The sequence below is a fragment of the Phascolarctos cinereus genome, unplaced genomic scaffold (genome assembly GCF_003287225.1).
Source record: "Phascolarctos cinereus isolate Bilbo 61053 unplaced genomic scaffold, phaCin_HiC Scaffold_726;HRSCAF=1367, whole genome shotgun sequence".
In the NCBI taxonomy this organism is placed as follows: Eukaryota; Metazoa; Chordata; class Mammalia; order Diprotodontia; family Phascolarctidae; genus Phascolarctos; species Phascolarctos cinereus.
The window spans coordinates 415,796,186-415,813,945 of NW_027556098.1; the positions used below are offsets into that span (position 1 = coordinate 415,796,186).

At 38.3% G+C, this 17,760-nt stretch overlaps 1 protein-coding gene across 1 annotated transcript; it reads left to right on the forward strand.

Annotated features, from left to right (window-relative positions):
* The first annotated feature begins 423 nt into the window (after nucleotides 1–423).
* Nucleotides 424–1,383, forward strand: LOC110220027 (vomeronasal type-1 receptor 4-like). The gene has a single exon (XM_021003878.1). The coding sequence runs from the start codon at nucleotides 424–426 to the stop codon at nucleotides 1,381–1,383; it is 960 nt and encodes a 319-aa protein (XP_020859537.1).
* Nucleotides 1,384–17,760: the final 16,377 nt, after the last annotated feature.

Sequence of the window (17,760 nt, forward strand, 5' to 3'; positions counted from 1 at the left end):
CTTATTTTTATTTACCATATTTTAATAATATATTTTTTAAAATATTCTTACATATCTAGCCTTTTAGGATTGAACTTGTGGATTCATTCTTCCAGCATCAAGGTCAAAATCCCCAAAGAAAAAAAGGCTTAGGATTGTAAAATGGATTTCTGGTGTCATATCTATGTTATTTCTTAATATTTTGCTAATTTTCACATCCTGGTTACCAAGGAAATATACAAAAAGCACAAGTGAATCTCAGTGTTCCCTATGCTCCCTCCATCAGAATTATATCAAAATTAAGTCCAACATGCAGGTGATCCCAATGTTCCCCAAATGAAGCCCCAATCTCTTCAATAACACCCTTCAGAAATTTAACAAATCTTTCATTCTCTCCTAGGATTTTTTAGCACTGAACACAGTTCTTCCCAAGACTTGGAGAAAATGATGCTTGGTTACCTGGTGTTGGGCATTCTCTTCCTTAATCAAATTGCAGTTGGAATTCTTGGGAATTTCTTTCTCCTGGGCCTATACACCTTCTTTTTATTCATTGGCCACAGATTGAGGCCTATAGAGTGCATTTTTGCCCACTTAGCCGTGGCCAACTTGAAAATCCTGCTTTCCAAGGGAATCCCTCAGATCATTGTCTGTTTGGGCTTCAAAAAATCCTTTGATCTCATTGGGTGTAAATTTATTGTTTATCTTCATGCTGTGGCCCAGAAGGTTTCCCTTAGCATCACCTGCCTCTTGAGTAGTTTTCAGGTCATCACCATCAGTCCCAGTAACTCCAGGTGGGCAGGACTCAAAATCAAAGCCCCAAAGTGCATTGTCCCCTCCTGCTTCCTCTGTTGGTGTTTCTACCTGCTGATAAATTTCACTTTGCTTGGCACTATGCATAACTCAAGGTATCTGACTAATAATACAAAGATATGGCATCTGGGATATTGTTCAATTTTAACTCCTGCCTCTTTTAATGCTGCACTTTTTGCAATTGTCGTTTCTATGCCTGATGTTATGTGTGTGGGATTCATGATCTGTTCCAGCGCCTACTTAGTGTTTCTCCTGCATAGACACCATCAGCAAGTCAAACATATTCACAGTCCTCATCTCTCTCCCAGAAATTTCCCTGAGAAAAGAGCCACCCTTACTGTCCTCCTACTAGTGAGCACATATGTCTCCATTTATTCCATTAATTCTGGCTTGGCATTTTACCTCTTCAAAACTGACAAACATGAGCCCTGGTTCATGCCCACCTTAGACTTCCTCGCAGCATGTTTCCCAGCCATCAGCCCTTTTGTGCTGATCTTTTCTGACTCCCATGTCCTCAAATATTGGTATGCTCTGTGGCATAGGAGACGTTCTTGTCTCCTTTGCCTCACTGTCCTCAATCTTACCCACTCCTAACATTCTCCCTTAACACTATAACAAACAAGTATCTTTCATAACCTGGTGGGAGAGAGGCAAAAACAGTGGAACCCAAGGATTGTAGGAACTAAAGCCAGAAAGCACCTCTGTCATCAGGTATTCAAACTTCTTCCTCTTTTAAAACAGAACATTCATGTCTATGTATTGTGTGCCCTGCTTTTGGTAACACAGATTACAAGTGACATGGTCATTTCTAAAACTCATATCTCCTGTTTTTAAATCTGCTTTTCCTTCCATTAGACCAATCGTGTAAAACTCAAATGGAAACAGAGACCACTGAGCAATACCTAAGTGTTGCTGTTAGTTGCATGATGACTTTGTTATGAAATGTAATATTATCTGTGTTTTAGAGGCACTTCATGACTCAGTGGATAGAGCATTGGGCCTGGAGTTAGAAGACCTGAGTTCAAGTCCAGCCTCAAATACTTTCTAGCTGTATGACCCTGGACAAGTCACTTAAGCTCTGATTGCCTGACAAAATGGATCCACTGGAGAAGCAAATAAAAAGCACAGAGTCATGAAGGGACAGATACCCCCTGAAATAACGGGAAAAAAGTCCAACATTATCTGTTTTATTGTATTTTTGTTAATGTTGTTAATATTTTTCCAAATTACATTTTAATCCAGTACAACTCACAATCAGGAGTGTCATGGACCACAATGTGGTCCCCTGGCAGTGTGTTTGACACCTCTAAATTGGATCATACCAGTGCTTATGTTGAATGAATACCATTTCTCATTTCTTACCCCTCTTCTGTAGTTCTCTAAGTTGAAAAGTTCTCCAATTATTTTTTAAGGAACTATGGTGTAGAAAAGAAGCCACTGAACTTAAAAATAAGAATGCTTGGGATCTAATCCTGTCTCAGTCATTCAGAAGCACTATTACATTTTTAAAGTCTTGAACTTACCTGAGTCTCAGTTTTCTCACTTGTATATCACAGTATTAATACTCTTTGTAACATCTTTGCAAGATTATTTTGAGGCCAAAAGCTCCTTATGTACAAAACTTTGAAAAACTGAAAACACTAAGTAGATACTTTAATCATTACTATAAATAATAAGTAACATGACTGTACCTTACTCTTTTATCTTCACTTTCTCTTGGACCCACCTTTAGTCTGTTATAATTTTAGCCTTAACCCATGGAATAGCAAAAATCATGCTATTTAGTTTCAGACAGGGAAGCAATAGACTCCAAATGCAAAATTACATAATATGGAAATAAAGATGTAGATTATGATAGATTTTAGATAGATCTGTAGGTCTTGATATATGCTCATATGTGTACATGTTAAATATGCATATACATACATGGATACATACTATATGTGATGAAGATTAAGGTATTTATCTATGTCCATCTATTGGGAACAAATTAAAATTAATATTACCTCTAATTTCTTCTGTAGTGATATCTAATGTATTGATTCTGTAGTGTAAGTGATTTTATTCCATGTTAATTTTATAATTGGGTCTACATCTACCTGGCTTGAGTGAAGCTCAGGAATCTGAGCTAACTCAAAGATAGCTTAGTTTAAAAGAAAAATTGTCATCCCTCATTCCAGTATCCTCTAGGATATTTCATAAAGATCTGTTTGTTTAGCCCCACAAAATTACCATCCCCAAAAGTCATGTCATCTGTCCTTTCCTGTTTTTGTGTACTTAAGGGAGTTTTTAATCTCTTCCAAAGAAACAGCAAATCTGTTAGCTGTGATCCCCTAGTGAAGACCACAAGGCATAGATGGGCCCCATAAAACAATTAACATTCCTCAATTGATAGGGAGGGGCATGGTTAGCCTTCCGTGACTACCTCAACTAAATGCCAGCCAACTTTCTCATTCTAGTCAATTGTAATATTCCCATCCCAGTCCTACAACCTACAAATGGTTTTTTTCACATCTACCAAGAACCTTTCTTTATTGGGTGTTAATGAAGAGAGGCCCTTCCTTCTCTGAGGGTCACTGGTTTTGTTGAGGTTGCCAGAGTGACTTAGTTTAGAAATGTCACTGTAATAAAGTGATCCTGCACAGGAGGCTGTACCTAAGCCTGCCTGTATTACATGTACTTGCCACACTGTCTTCATATCAATCTTTACATATTTATCTCTAACATCTAGCTATCATTTATTTAAATTGACAATGTAGGAAATATTTTTCAATTACTTTAAATACTTTTATGAATCTTTTTAATGTGATAAAGAAACAAAAGTATAATTTTTTATCAGTTGTTCCCCCTGTCTATGTACATAAATTGGATTTAAATGAGGCAGGTTGCATGAAGTCGTTGGCCTCACTCTCTCCTCCAGAGTCATCACAGTCCAGTGGCAAGACAGAATCAAGATGACTGAGGATAGCTCAAGATGCAGTGGATGACCTTGGCATCTTTGATGTCTGACCAAGCTCTAAGCACTCCACAATGCCTGCTTCAGTACTTCATGGCCATTGGAACAAATTGTTCTCATTAGCCCATTATACTAGGGGAAGTCTTCACATGTTTTGAATAGATACTCCCCTAACTCACCAACAGGTTTGTGACCCATCAGTACCTTCAACCTGGTTTAGCCCATCTGCCAAAACGGTTTACTGTATGTACTATAGTTTTATAGAGCCACTGGTGAAAGTTAGGTGGAACAGGTAGACACCAAAGGTAGAAAGCAACCTTGAAAAGGGCTTGGCAGCTTTCACACCAGAAGTGCTAGTCTTCCCTGAACACACCCTATACCCCATTTCGACATTCATCATGTTGTGAAAGAAGAAAAAGAACAAAAGGAAAAAGCCACAAAATAAATAAAAGTGAAAGTAGTATGCTTCAATCTGCATTCAGACTCCACAGTTCTTGCTCTGATACGGATAGCATTTTCCATCACAATTCTTTTGGAATTGTCTAGGGTCATTGCATGGCTGAGAAAAAGATAAGTCAATCATAGTTGATCATTGCACTGTTGCTATTACTGGGTATGCTATTCTCCTGGTGCTGCTCACTTCACTCAGCATCATTTCATGTAAGACTTTTCAGGTTTTTCTGAAATCCACTTGCTCATCATTTATTATAGTATAATAGTATTCCATTACATTCATATAACACAACTTATTCATCCATTTTCCAATTGGTGTGCATTCTCTTAATTTCCAATTCTTTGTTAGCAGGAAACGAACTGCTATAAACATTTTTGAACAAATAGGTCCTTTTCCCCTTTATTACAGCTTCTTTGAAACACAGATCTAGTGATGGTATTATTGGATCAAAGGATATACACAGTTTGGTTGCCCTTTGGGCAGAGTTCCAAATCACTCTCCATAATGGTTGGATCAATTCACAACTCCACCAACAATGCATTACTGTACCAATTTTCCCACATCTTCTTCAACATTTATCATTTTCATTTCCCATCATATCAGCCAATCTTATACGTGTAAGGTCATACCTCAGAGTTGTTTTTGTGTGCATTTCTTTAATCAATAGACATTTAGGGCATTTTTTTCATATAATTATAGATAGCTTTAATTTCTTCATCTGAAAACTGCTTGTTCATATCTTTTGACCTTTTATCAATTGGGGAATGACTGGTATTCTTATAAATTTGACTCATTTATCCATATATAAATGAGGCCTAGCAAAGGAATTTTAGTAAGAGGAAGATTTAAAGAATACTCCACAAAGTAATTATTAGAAGACAAATAACTAAAGGCTAAATCACCATCAGAGTGGTCCTGATTCTCCCCCATTCACTAACCCCTTCACCAATGACCCATATGAGCCTTGAAAAGTTGGTGGTGATTAGTTCACATATTGTTGAGGTTTTTTTTAATAACAAGACTCTCATGTTTTCTTAATAAAAAAAAGTAGCAAAGAAGGGGGCATAATTATTTCAGACCTCAATTCTAGAAAACAATAATCATTAAAAGAAACTGCTACAAAAGAATAAACATAGAGATGGTTGTGACCCCAAAATTCCAATCCTATTTGTAAAAACAATGACACTGAAGCACCCCAAGGATTTTCAATTTGCTCTGCATCCTGGGAGATCCCAATTAATTGGGTGCAAGATCTTCCTCATGATCAGGGATGCCTCCATTAAGTGCTAATTACTTTTATGCACTTGAGAAAAGTATCAAAAATAGAATAAGGCAGTACAATTTCATGATTAGTTAACGCTAGAAATAAGGAAGACTCTATGATTAGTTGAGAGGTATTTCCATGAATCATAACCACATTTTCTGCAAACTTATGTCATTAATTTTATATCAGAATTTTTTTGGAATAAGGTTTTCCTAGGAAGTCAGACATCTGATATTTTGGTGAGCATTGTCCTAGGTGTTACGGAAGTGGTAGGTAAGAGGAAATCTCAATAGATAACAGTAATAATGATTCACAGAGTTCAGGGGTATTGATGCTGTTATAACAAGCTCCAGGGTTAATGTAATATAATTCATATAACAGAGTCATATGATTTTATACTGTAATCTAAAATTATATCACTAACACATAATATCAATATCACTAAAATAAGAGGTTATTTGTTCCTAACATATATAACTCTTATCCAAACAACATTAGCAAACAAAACTAGGGGTGGAGCCAAGATGGCATAGTGAAAGCAGTGACTTGCTTGAGCTCTCCCCCAAACCCCTCCTAATACTTATAAAAAATGGCTCTAAACAAATTCTAAAGCAGCAGAATCCACAAAAAGACAGAGTGAAAAAATTTCCAGGCCAACACAACCTATATGGTTGATCAGAAAGGTATATCACACCAGGCAGGGAGAGGACGTAGTTTGGCAGGGGTGTGCAGGCCAGAGCGAACCTGGAGCAGACCTCAGAGGACTGAATCGTGGGCAGTTGTGGCAGTTTCCAGACCTCTCAACCAATGAACACCAGAGACAACTTAGAAGGTCAGTGGGAAAAGTCTGTTTCTGAGGTGAGAGAGAAGCTTGGTCTCAGCCTCAGTTCCCGAACAAGTGCAGCCCTGGGGTGGCAGCTGCTTCCTGAGCTTCCAACCTACAGACTAAGGGGGAATAAGGTGGCTGATCAGAGGGGATTGCAGGGATCTCTTTACCAGTGCTAAAGTAGAAATCTCTTGCTTTGCCTGTGCTTGGATCTGGGTAGCAATTCTGAGGGGTGGTCCTCGGGCAACTAGGAGCTCTAGTGTGGTGGATCTTGTAGTGGCTGTGGACAGGAAATCTTCCTAACAGTTCCAAGACAGAAAAGAGTGCTTGTGGTCACTGATAGACCAGAGCACAGGCCAGGAAAGTAGCAAGCTCCTCGCCCCTTATCATACCACCTTGGAAGAACTGAAAATTTACAGGTCCCTAGAAGTATCTTTGAAAACAGTTGCACAAACCCCTGAAGCTTCGGACAATACATTCCCCACATTGCGAGCACACCTCTACCTTAATAAAGAGTTTATAACTCAAGCAATTGTCTGGGATCATAAGCAAACCTTGAAAGAAGTGTCAGACCATAGAATCTTTTTTTGGTAACAAAGATCAAAACATACAACCAGAAGAAGACAATAAAGTCAAAGCTCTTATATCCAAAGCCTCCAAGAAAAATACGAATCAGTCCCAGGCCTTGGAAGAGTTCAAAAAGGATTTTGAACAGCAAGTAAGAGAAGTAGAGGAAAAACTGGAAGAGAAGTGAGAGTGATGCACGAAAATCATGAAAAACAAGTCAACAGCTTGCTAAAGCGGACCCAAAATAAATGCTGAAGAAAATAACACCTTAGAAAATAGCCCAACCCAAATGGCAAAAGAGGTTCAAAAAGCCAATGAGGAGAAGAATGCACTAAAAAGCAAAATTGGCCAAATGGAAAAGGAAGTCCAAAAGATTACTGAAGAAAATACTTCCTTAAAAATTAGAATAGAGCAATTGGAAGCTAGTGACTTTATGAGAAATCAAGACACTGTAAAACAAATCCAAAAGAATGAAAAATTAGAAAACAATGTGAAATATCTCATTGGAAAAACAACTGACCTGGAAAATAGATCCAGGAGAGAGAATTTAAAAATTATTGGACTATCTGAAAGCCATGATCAAAAAAAGCCTAGACATCATCTTTCAAGAAATTATCAAGGAAAACTGCCCTGATATTTTAGAACCAGAGGGCAAAATAGAAATTGAAAGAATCCACCAATCTCCTCCTGAAAGAGATCCCCAAAGGAAAACTCCTAGGAATATTGTAGCCAAATTCCAGAGTTCCCAGGTCAAGGAGAAAATATTGCAAGCAGCCAGAAAGAAACAATTCAAGTATTGTGGAAACACAATCAGGATAACACAAGATTTAGCAGCTTCTACATTAAGGGACCACAGGGCATGGAATATAATATTCTGGAGGGCAAAGGAGATAGGATTACAACCAAGAATCACCTACCCAGCAAAACTGAGTATAATCCTTCAGTGTAAAAAATGCTTATTCAGTGAAATAGAGGACTTTCAAGCATTCTTGATGAAAAGACCAGAGCTGAATAGAAAATTTGACTTTCAAATACAAGACTCAAGTGGAACATGAAGAGGTAAACAGGAAAGAGAAATCATAAGAGACTTATTAAGGTTGAACTGTTTACATTCCTGCATGGAAAGATGATATTTATAATTCATGAGACCTTTGTCTGTATAGGGTAGTTGGAGGGAAAAAATTGTATGTGTATAGATATAGATATATAGACATAGATCTAGATAGAGAAAGAGGGCACAGGGTGAGTTGAAGATGAATGGGGTGATATCTGGAGAATAAAATTGAGGGGTGAGAGAGAATTATACTGGGAGAAGGAGAAAGGGAGAGGTAGAATGGGGTAAATTATCTCACAAAAAAAAAACAGAAAGGAAAAGGCTCTTACAGAGGAGGGGAAACAGGGAAAGGTGCGAGAAAATGAGTGAATCTTATTCTCATAGTATTTGGCTTAAGGAGGAAATAACATACACACTCAATTGGGTATGGAAATCTGTCTTACCCTACAGGAAATAGGGGAGAAGGGGAAAGAGAGCAGGGATGATAGAGAGGAGAGCAGATTGGGAAAGGTGGTGATCAGAAGCAAACACTTCTTAAGAGGGACAGGGTCAGAAGAAAGAATGGAATAAATGGTGATGGGAGTGGGATAGGATTAAAGGAAATAGAGTTAGTTATTCACAACATGACTACTATGGAAATATTTTGCATACCTGCACATGTATAATCTATATTGAGTTGTTTGCCTTTTCAATTAAGGTGGATGGGGAGAGAGGAAGGGAGAAAATTTGGAACCCAAAGTTTTAAAAACACATGTTTAAAAAAAAAGTTTTCACATGCAACTGGGAAATAAGAAATACAGGAAATGAGGCACAGAAATCTATCCTGCCCTACAAGAAAGTAGAAGGTGAAGGGGATAAGAGAAAGGGGGGAGAGATAGAAGGGAGGGCAGACTAGGGGAAGGGATATTCAGAATGCATGCCATCTTAGGGTGGGGGGAGGGGGAGATGAAAATTTGAAACTCAAAATCTTGTCGAATTAAATGTTGAAAACTAAAAATAAATATATTTTTTAAAATCCTTAAAAAAGGCATAACTAACTGAAACATGATCCTATTCCACTTAATTCACTAATACAATCCCTAACATTCATCAAATAAAAATGAACTGAATAAATGCTAATTAATTTGGAAATGGAGTATCAAATTATCTTCACACTTACCATTGGAATAGATTAAGTACACAAAATAGAGAAGCAAATGAATATTGAAATATAGCATTTGATGCATTTGAAGATCCTAATTATTGTCTAAAGTCTTAACTAAAAAAGAAAGATAGAAAACTGAAAAGCTGTCTAGAAGAAATCAGGTATAGATATGCATCTCAAATAACTTACTAAAACACCAAAAATACCAGCAAGAAGGCATGCAACTTAGATGCGGAACGTAATATTAGTAAATTAGGTGTGTAAGAGATGAAGTGCCTTTCAGATCTATGGATGAGGGATGAATGGATTCATGAACAAAGCATAGAGAGGACTGAAAAGAATCAATTGCAGTTTTAAAAGCTTTAAAAATATTTTGGGGTGGGGGGAGGCAGAGCCAAGGTGGGAGAGGAAAAGCAGTGACTTGCTTGAGTTCTCCCCCAAACCTCTTCAAATACCTGTAAAAATGGCTCTAAACAAATTCTAAAGCAGGAGAACCCACAAAAAAATGGAGGGAAACAAATTTCCAGCCCAAGACAGCCTGGATGGTTGATTGGAAAGGTCTGTTTTCCCAGTCTGGGAGAGGAGCACAGTTTAGTATAGGCCACTCAAATACATACCGGGCCTCAGCAAACCCAGATCAGACCTTAGGGACTGAATCTCAGGCAATTGTGGTGGTTTCTAGACTTCTCCACCCACAAACACCAAAGAAAACTTAGAAGGTGAGTAGGAAAGGTCTGTCATACCATGGTGAGAGAGAGGCTAGATCCCAGCCCCAGTCCTGGCACAGCCCCAGGGTGGCAGCTGCCTCAAGAGCTCTCAGCCCATTGACAGAGAGGGGATCAACCAGCTAGTCAGAGTGGGATTGCAGGGATCTCTTTGCTGGTGCTGAGGCAGCATTCTCTTGCTTTGCCTGTGCTTGGATCTGGATCACAGTTCAGGGTGGCAGTCATGGGGCAAGGGGGAGTGCTGGCATGGGGGAGATTGTGGTGGCAGTGAAGGGGCATCCTCTTCACAGTTCCGAGGTAGAAAGGAGTGCTTGTGGTCTCTCATATACCAGAGCACAGGCGAGGAAAGGAGTAAAGACCTAACCTTCGATCATACCACCTTGGAAGAAGAGAAAATTTACAGGTTCCTAGAAGTATCTCTGAAAACAGCTGCACAAAACCCCTGAAGCTTAGGACAGTACATTCTCCACATTGGAAGCAGACCCCTACCTTAACAAAGCGTTTAAAAGTTGAACAATTGGCTGGGATCATGATCAAATAGCATGAAAAAAGTCACACCATAAAGTCTTGCCATCTCAATGAGGCAGCTGGGAAAGGAAGAAGGGAGAGAATATGGAACCCAAAGCTTTGAAAACAAATATTAAAAATTATTTTTACATGCAACTATGAAATAAGATATATAGGCAATGGGGTATAGAAATCTATCTTAACCTACAGGAAAATAGAAGGGGATAAGAGGGGGGGGATAATAGAAGGGAGGGCAGATTAGAGTGAGGGCTGTTGAGGGCCGGCTCTAAAGAGTCCAATCTGGGTTGAAGATCTAGGACAGAGTTTGACTCTTGCCCAGGCTTAACCCACAGGGCTCAATCATTTAGGAAGCAGGGCTCTCCAAATCTCCCCCTGCAAGAGAGGCTCCTGAGACATTCCTTCTCACTCTTTGAACCTTAGATTTACACATTCATTCCTCTATGCAGGTGGTGCCAAGGCACCTGGGAAAACCTTGGAAAATACAACCCAATCTAGGAACCCTGATAACGAGGAATTGTATGTTGTCATGTCCTCAGCAGATGTTTTGGGGAGTATCTCATAGGGAGGACTCTTTGAAGCTAAGCTAGATTTTCTCTATATATCCTGCACCCTCAGATGAATAAACTGAGTCTTTACTGCTCCACCTGGCCCACGTCTCACATTTATTTCACACCTTCCCATTCAGTGCACTATCTGATTGCTGGTGACAAGGGCTATTCAGAATGCATGACATTTTGGAGTACAGGGGAATTGTGAGATGGGGAGAAAATTTGGAACTCAAAATCTCATGTAAATGAATTTGAATTTTGAAAACTAAAAATAAGTAAGTTAATTAAGAATTCAAAAATTTTAAAATGAACTGAAAAAAACATTTTGTACAAACAAAACTAATATAATCATATTCAGAAAAGAAAAAATATTTGCTGGAATTAGGGGGGTTTATTGTTTTTCTTTTTGGTTGGTTGTCTACAAAAGTCTCCAATAAAACTATGCATAAGGAACTAATTCAGATTTGTAAGACTAGGAGACATTTGCCAATAGATAAATAGATTAAAATACATACAGGTAGTTTTCAAAGGATGAAATCAAAGCTATCACAGCTATACTAAAAATAATCCAAATACAAATAGAAGTAACTGGGATTTCACCTCAGACTTGTTAAATAGGCAAAGATGACCAAAAAATGAAAATAAGCATCATAATAAAAGCTAACATTGTTGCAGTCGATTTCCAAAGCACTTCATAAATATTATTTTATTAGATTATCACAAAAAATCCTAGAAGATAGGTGCTGTTGTCATTTGAATTTCACAGAGGAGGAAACTGAGGCACAGAGAGGTTAAGTGACTTGCACTAGATCCATACAGCTTGTAATCTCTGAGGGTGGATTTGAACTCAAGATTTCCTCATGCCACATCCAACTCTTTATCCACTGAAACACCTAACTTCCTAAGATAACTAGTGTTGGAGGGGATTCAGGAAAATGGGCACTTCCGTGAACTATTGGTGGAGCTGTGAATTAGACCTACCATGATGGAAAGTACTCTGGAACTCTTTTCCAGATATTAAAAAATGATTCATATATGAGACCAATAGGTCTAAACACTAATATCAAAGAAACAAAAATATTACTTGTACTTTCCAAAATGTTATTGCTGTTCTTTTAGCATTACCCTAAACCTAGAAAATTAAAGCTGCCTCCCTATGATAAAATTGCTTTACAAATTTTGGCAAATGAATGGAATGGAAAATCATTATGCCATAAAAATTATGAAATGGACCAATTAATGGTAAATTGGAGGGATTTTCATGAATTGATTCAGAGTGAAAGTGAGCAGAGGAAGAAAATAATGTATATTCAATAAAATAAAGAAAAACAACTTTGAAAAAATTTAGAACTCTAGACAGTGCAAGAAGAAAGCACAGAGCCCAAGGACTCAGGTTGAAACCCAGTACTCACCTTCTGAGAGATGATGGACTTCAAATATAGAAAGGGACATATTCTTGGAGGTGGGCAATGTGGTAATTTGTTTTGGTGGACAATTTATATTTGTTATGAGTGTTATATTTTTATTGTAAACCAATGGGGCAAATGGAAAGGATGGATAATACTTTTATGAAATGAGTAACCTAACCAACCAAAAAAGAAATCAAAAAAAGTAAAGATAAAAAGTGTGTGTATGAGTTTTGGGCAATTTGAGATGAAAAACTTTTGCATCTTATTAACTTGGATATTGATTGGTTAATTGGTTGCTAATTGGTACTTCATACTCAAAGAACCATGCCTTGGTTATGGAATTTATGACACCCACCATCACTAAAGAAGTTGACATCCATAAAGCCTAGACTATGAAAATGGAGAGCAGAAAAAAGGGCACAGCAGAGGATGTTGCCCTATCAGCTGTTTGCGTAACAGCATAATAAATTCCTAAAGCCCCTATATTATGTGTGATCATAACTGCAAGGCATGTGCCACCCCCTTTACAAAGTAACTCCTTTCTTAATATAAAAAAGCCTATAATTTTTGCATAATCATAGTCACATCTACTGGTTATACCCTCTAGGAATAAGTTTCAGGTACATGAGCTTAGGTGGCCCCAAGGCATTGCCTGAGCTCACACTGTGTGTGTACTACAGATAAATCTGCTTCCCTTCCCCTTAGCATTCTAAAAATTGTGAAAAAAAAACATGTTTTTGTCCACTAGTTAGGCAGTCTTAGGCAGAGCAGACCAGTCAGCTTGGCAACTAAGATTGCTCACCTGACTTTGCCCAAGGGGAGCCATGAACTGGCGGCCTTAATGAGGTAATCTTATACCCCTGTAACCATAGACAGCTTTTGGCAGACAGTTCTCATCACCCATTGTCCACACCACCCCTGGCTCTAGGCAAATACACTTGCTTTGCATCTCTCCTGACTGGACCTGAGTTATTCCTGGCACCAGAACTTTGCATCAAGTTTTGAGAAACTGGTGTCAGAAGTGGGATGACTTCCTGTCAGCACCAGTGACCTTTCTCCTGCCAGCTCCTGTTGCTGACCTGTGACAGCTTGATCCAAGAACACAGCGACTCTGAGAATCAGCCAACAGGAAAGACAGCCTACTAGCCTCTCTTTCCCTTCCCCTTCTTCCTCTTCTCTTTTACTCTTTCTTTTGAGATGCCTGCAGAAGAATTAGGATACCCTGGCCCCAGGATTCTGCAAAATAAAGGGGTTAGAAGGTTGGGATAGCCCCAGTGAACACTCCCCCTATAGAGGATGGAAGAGTAGCCTCAAAGCAAAAGTCAGTGTGGTATTAGCAACATGAGAAAGGAAGTGTGTGTTTTTTTTTCATATTCATCACTTTATTAGAGGATATCCACACATTAGTGAGGAAGGAAAAGGAATTTTTAAGTGGGGATGCCCACAATCAAAATTTGGTTTGAGAATATCATCAATTTAGGGGAATTGTTTTAGCCAAATTGTTATTTTTGATCACTTTGCCCCTAAAAAGTTACTCTGGGACATTTCCATTGCTTCTTAAAGTGCTTATTTGTGTAAGTATGTGTTTTGTCTGTGCAATGTTACCCATGCTTTCTGCTAACTCACAGCCAAGAGGCTTTTATTTACGTATGTCTGTATTTATTTATTTATTTATTTTGGTGAGGCAATAAGGGTTAAGTGACTTGCCCAGGGTCACACAGCTAGTAAGTGTCAAGTGTCTGGGGCTGGATTCAGACTCAGGTCCTTTCCTTCCCTTTGCTATCATGTCCTTTCCTGTCCTGCCTTGCCTTGTCTTGCCTTCCTTTCTGTTCCATGTTTCCCTTCCCTAATCAGAAAGGTTTTTTTTATTTTATTATTTCCTTACTCTTAAGTTTCTGCTCCCTATCCTTACTAGTTTGCTTGTTGACACTGATATATTTCTACACCAAATTGTTTATGTTTGTCCAATTCAGATAAGAGTGAGGCTCTTCTATTCCTAGCCTCCCTTCCTTTCCTCTATCTTTGTATATTCTTGTCCTCATGGATCCCAATTATAGGACACAGCAAGTTCTATATTCTCCTTTTTTTCACAAGTTTATTCCTAACTTTATCCTACCTTTTATTTCTCATTTTAAAACACTCAGAATATAATCAGTACACCCCAATTCCTCTTTATTTTTATATATGTCTATATCCCTCAAAACTCTTTGAAGATATTAAGGTTCTGAGGATTTGTTTCCCATAAGAGATTATTAGAACTATATCATTCAAGTCCTGCCAATGGCAAAAGTTAATTTATACTTCTAGGTTCCACTCCATTCTTGTATTGCTTTTCAAAATTTCTGCTCACTTCTGGTCTTTTTCATGAGAAATACCTGAAAGTCTCCATTCCACTTCCAGGGAATGTGAACAACAAAATGGCAGACTAGATATTTTCTCTGACCCCAATGACCTCTCAAACCTCTCCCAAACAAAAATTATGCTCCAAAGATAAAGCAACTTCAGATGGCTCCGTGGTCTTGCACACCAAGAATCCAAAAGAACATTAAATAAAAGGCCAGGAACTGCTGCAGTATTACTAACCCTGAGATGACTCAATATGCCTCCCCCACATCCAATGCTACTGGCAGCAGAGTTTCACTAGCAGACCCAAGGACAGGACACAGGCTTTCATCAAAACCCTCTCCTGCACCCAGTTTTCTGCTCCTTCTTTCCAGTGGTGTAGAGACCATGGTTTCAGGTCGCTGAAGTTTTCTTTGGCCTTGATAGCCAGGTCAGCTAAAGCCTTCAGGAGGAAAAACCTGCTGGGGTCTGAATCCTTACTAGCTATATGCTCTTGAACAAATTACTTGCCCTCTGTTTGCCCCAGTTTCAGCTGCTAAGTGAGAATAACAAATGTTTTTACCCTGTAGTGCTGTTTCTAGCATCAAAGGAGATAATGTTATAGTTTAGCACATAATATTCTCTATATAAGTGTTAGCTATGATTGCTGTAGCTAACATTTTTATTGCTTCCATTTTTTATTATTACTAATGCATAGCTGTATCTAAAATGCATTGATGTTCTTGCCTTTATGCAAACCTTGCAACATTAACTCTCCTAAAACATGTTATTTTTTATCTTTGTCATTTTTCTGTGTGCTGTCTTGTCTATATGGTCATTCACATATTTTATAATTGTTTCTATGGTTCTTTTCTTTAGCACATTTCTGTTCGAAGAAATATTAAGTACCCAAATTTCAGTTTTTATCTTTTTTATTATTTATATTACTGTGATACAGTATGCATAGTATATATTTAACATATCTCTCTTTTTACATCTGTTCACAATTTCTTTGTGCCCTAGTTTGAAATAAAAATAAAATTTTGTCAGAACTTTTTTGGTATGTATTTTTCTTTTTTCCAGAAATTCCTCTTTCATTCAGTACTATTTCAGTTAACACTTGGATAATTCATAAAAAAAAAATTGTAAACAACTAAAAGGTCTCATTTTACAGAAGAGAAAACTGATATATCACAAAACTTTCTTATATAAATGTAACCTATGGCCCAAAGGGCCATTTTTTAACAAGACTTTCCTCATAGGCAGGGAGTGGTTGCCAATGTACCATAGCTGTGTGAAGGGAGGAGTTGATAAGAACTAGAGAGAAGAAAAATCCAGGGTTAATTTTGCTTTTATCTTGGAGAGAAAAATCATAGTGTTTCAAACTCTCTTCAAACACCTGAAGAGGCAAAGTGACTGGGAGGAACCCAACATGTAGAAGAGCTGACACCTTGATTATATTTCTGTGGCTTTTGGGAAAGATCTGAGACTCCCTCTCCCTATCTTGGTTGTACTGCGTTTACTTGTTTTCAACAAGACAGATCATTCACTCTGTATCATTTGATATCTAGTCTCCTATGATTTCTCTGAATTTTTTTGGTTTTTGTCTCAATTTGAATGAATGGATTTATTTGCTCTTTGTTATGTATATTCATTGTGGAACAGGCCTCTGGTGGGAAGGTAAGCCAGTGTTGGATAAATAACTTGGGACAGTCTTTCCTTATCAAGGGACAACAATAAGAATAATTATTTGAACCTAAAAAAGTACTTCCCCAAGACTAATCATGTTTGAGGGATAAGATATGTGTAATTCTAACCCAGTAGTCCCTCTCTCTGAGTAGAGCAGAGTGGGCAACATCTGGCCTCAACCTCCTGCCTCCCATTAGCAAGGTGATCAAAGTCTCGTTGGAGAAGTATGGAGGAAGGTGACTCTAGGGATATGTATTCTTGCTTCCTTGCAAGCCACATTTTGATTCATGTAGACACAGATAACCCACATAGCAATACAGTTCAGTACAGTACACACACACACACACACACACACACACACACACACACACACGCACACGCACACACACACCATATTACATAAGAGATAAGATCATAACAAATGGCCCACAACTTCATTGTGTTTTTTACTAAATTATGAATCTTCAAGAAATGGAAACTTTATCAGAGGTTAAAGAAAGTGGGCCCTTATTGAGTTGTGTGGAACCTTCCCTATTGGCCAGAAAGTCAATTTCTTGATGTTGATCATTGCAAGGGAAGGAAAAAGACACCATCAGAAAAAGACGGAAAGGCTCACACACTTAGGAATATGAGATTTATGCAGGAATTCCTATTCAGAGACTGCTTGGGAGGCTGAGAACTTAAATGAAAAAGAGTTCAAGTACAAAGCCTGGATCACTCAAAACAAGCCCAAAGGCCAAACAAGACCAAGGTTACTAATAGAAGTGCCCAAAATAAGGTGTTAGTTTTCCTTCCTCTGTGTAGGACAACCTCTTTACCAGCTGCACTCTGGTCTCTTGGAGCCCAGGAAAGTTTCTGTCCTCTGAGTTTACTTGACTTGGCCTTCGTCAGTATTCATTAGTAATCTCAGATGGAGAATCTTTGATCAGTAGGAATCCTTGAAGACATTTTCATCTGGGACAAAAGTTCACTCTTTTAGACAAATCCCTTTTTCCCCTGGCATATTAATGTCATTGGTCCTGTTCATGACATGATAATCACAGCTCTGGTGGCAGATGAGCTCAGACAATCCAGTTGCTATAACTAGGACTTGCCTATGCCATCACACACACACACACACACACACACACACACACACACACAGAGAGATACACAGACACATATAGAAAGAGAAATATTCTGTTTGGTGCAACTTTTTCCTCCATCCTAGAAGCAGAGAACATGCAGGTGAGTATCTTCTTATATCTCAGTTTTACATCTAGGAGTTTTGAAGAAGAAAAATTCTTCCAGGAGACAATAGTGTTGTTCAGGCCCTGTATGTCTAGGGACAGGAAAGGTTACCTTGAAAAAGCTGCAGAACAGGCTTGGAAATTTTTCTTTGGCATCTTACTGCATTCCTATTACTGAGATTTTTTCTCCTAGTCCATGACCTCATCATCCCTCATAGGTGCCATTTCAACTTAACTGTTGTACCTGGCTTGAGAG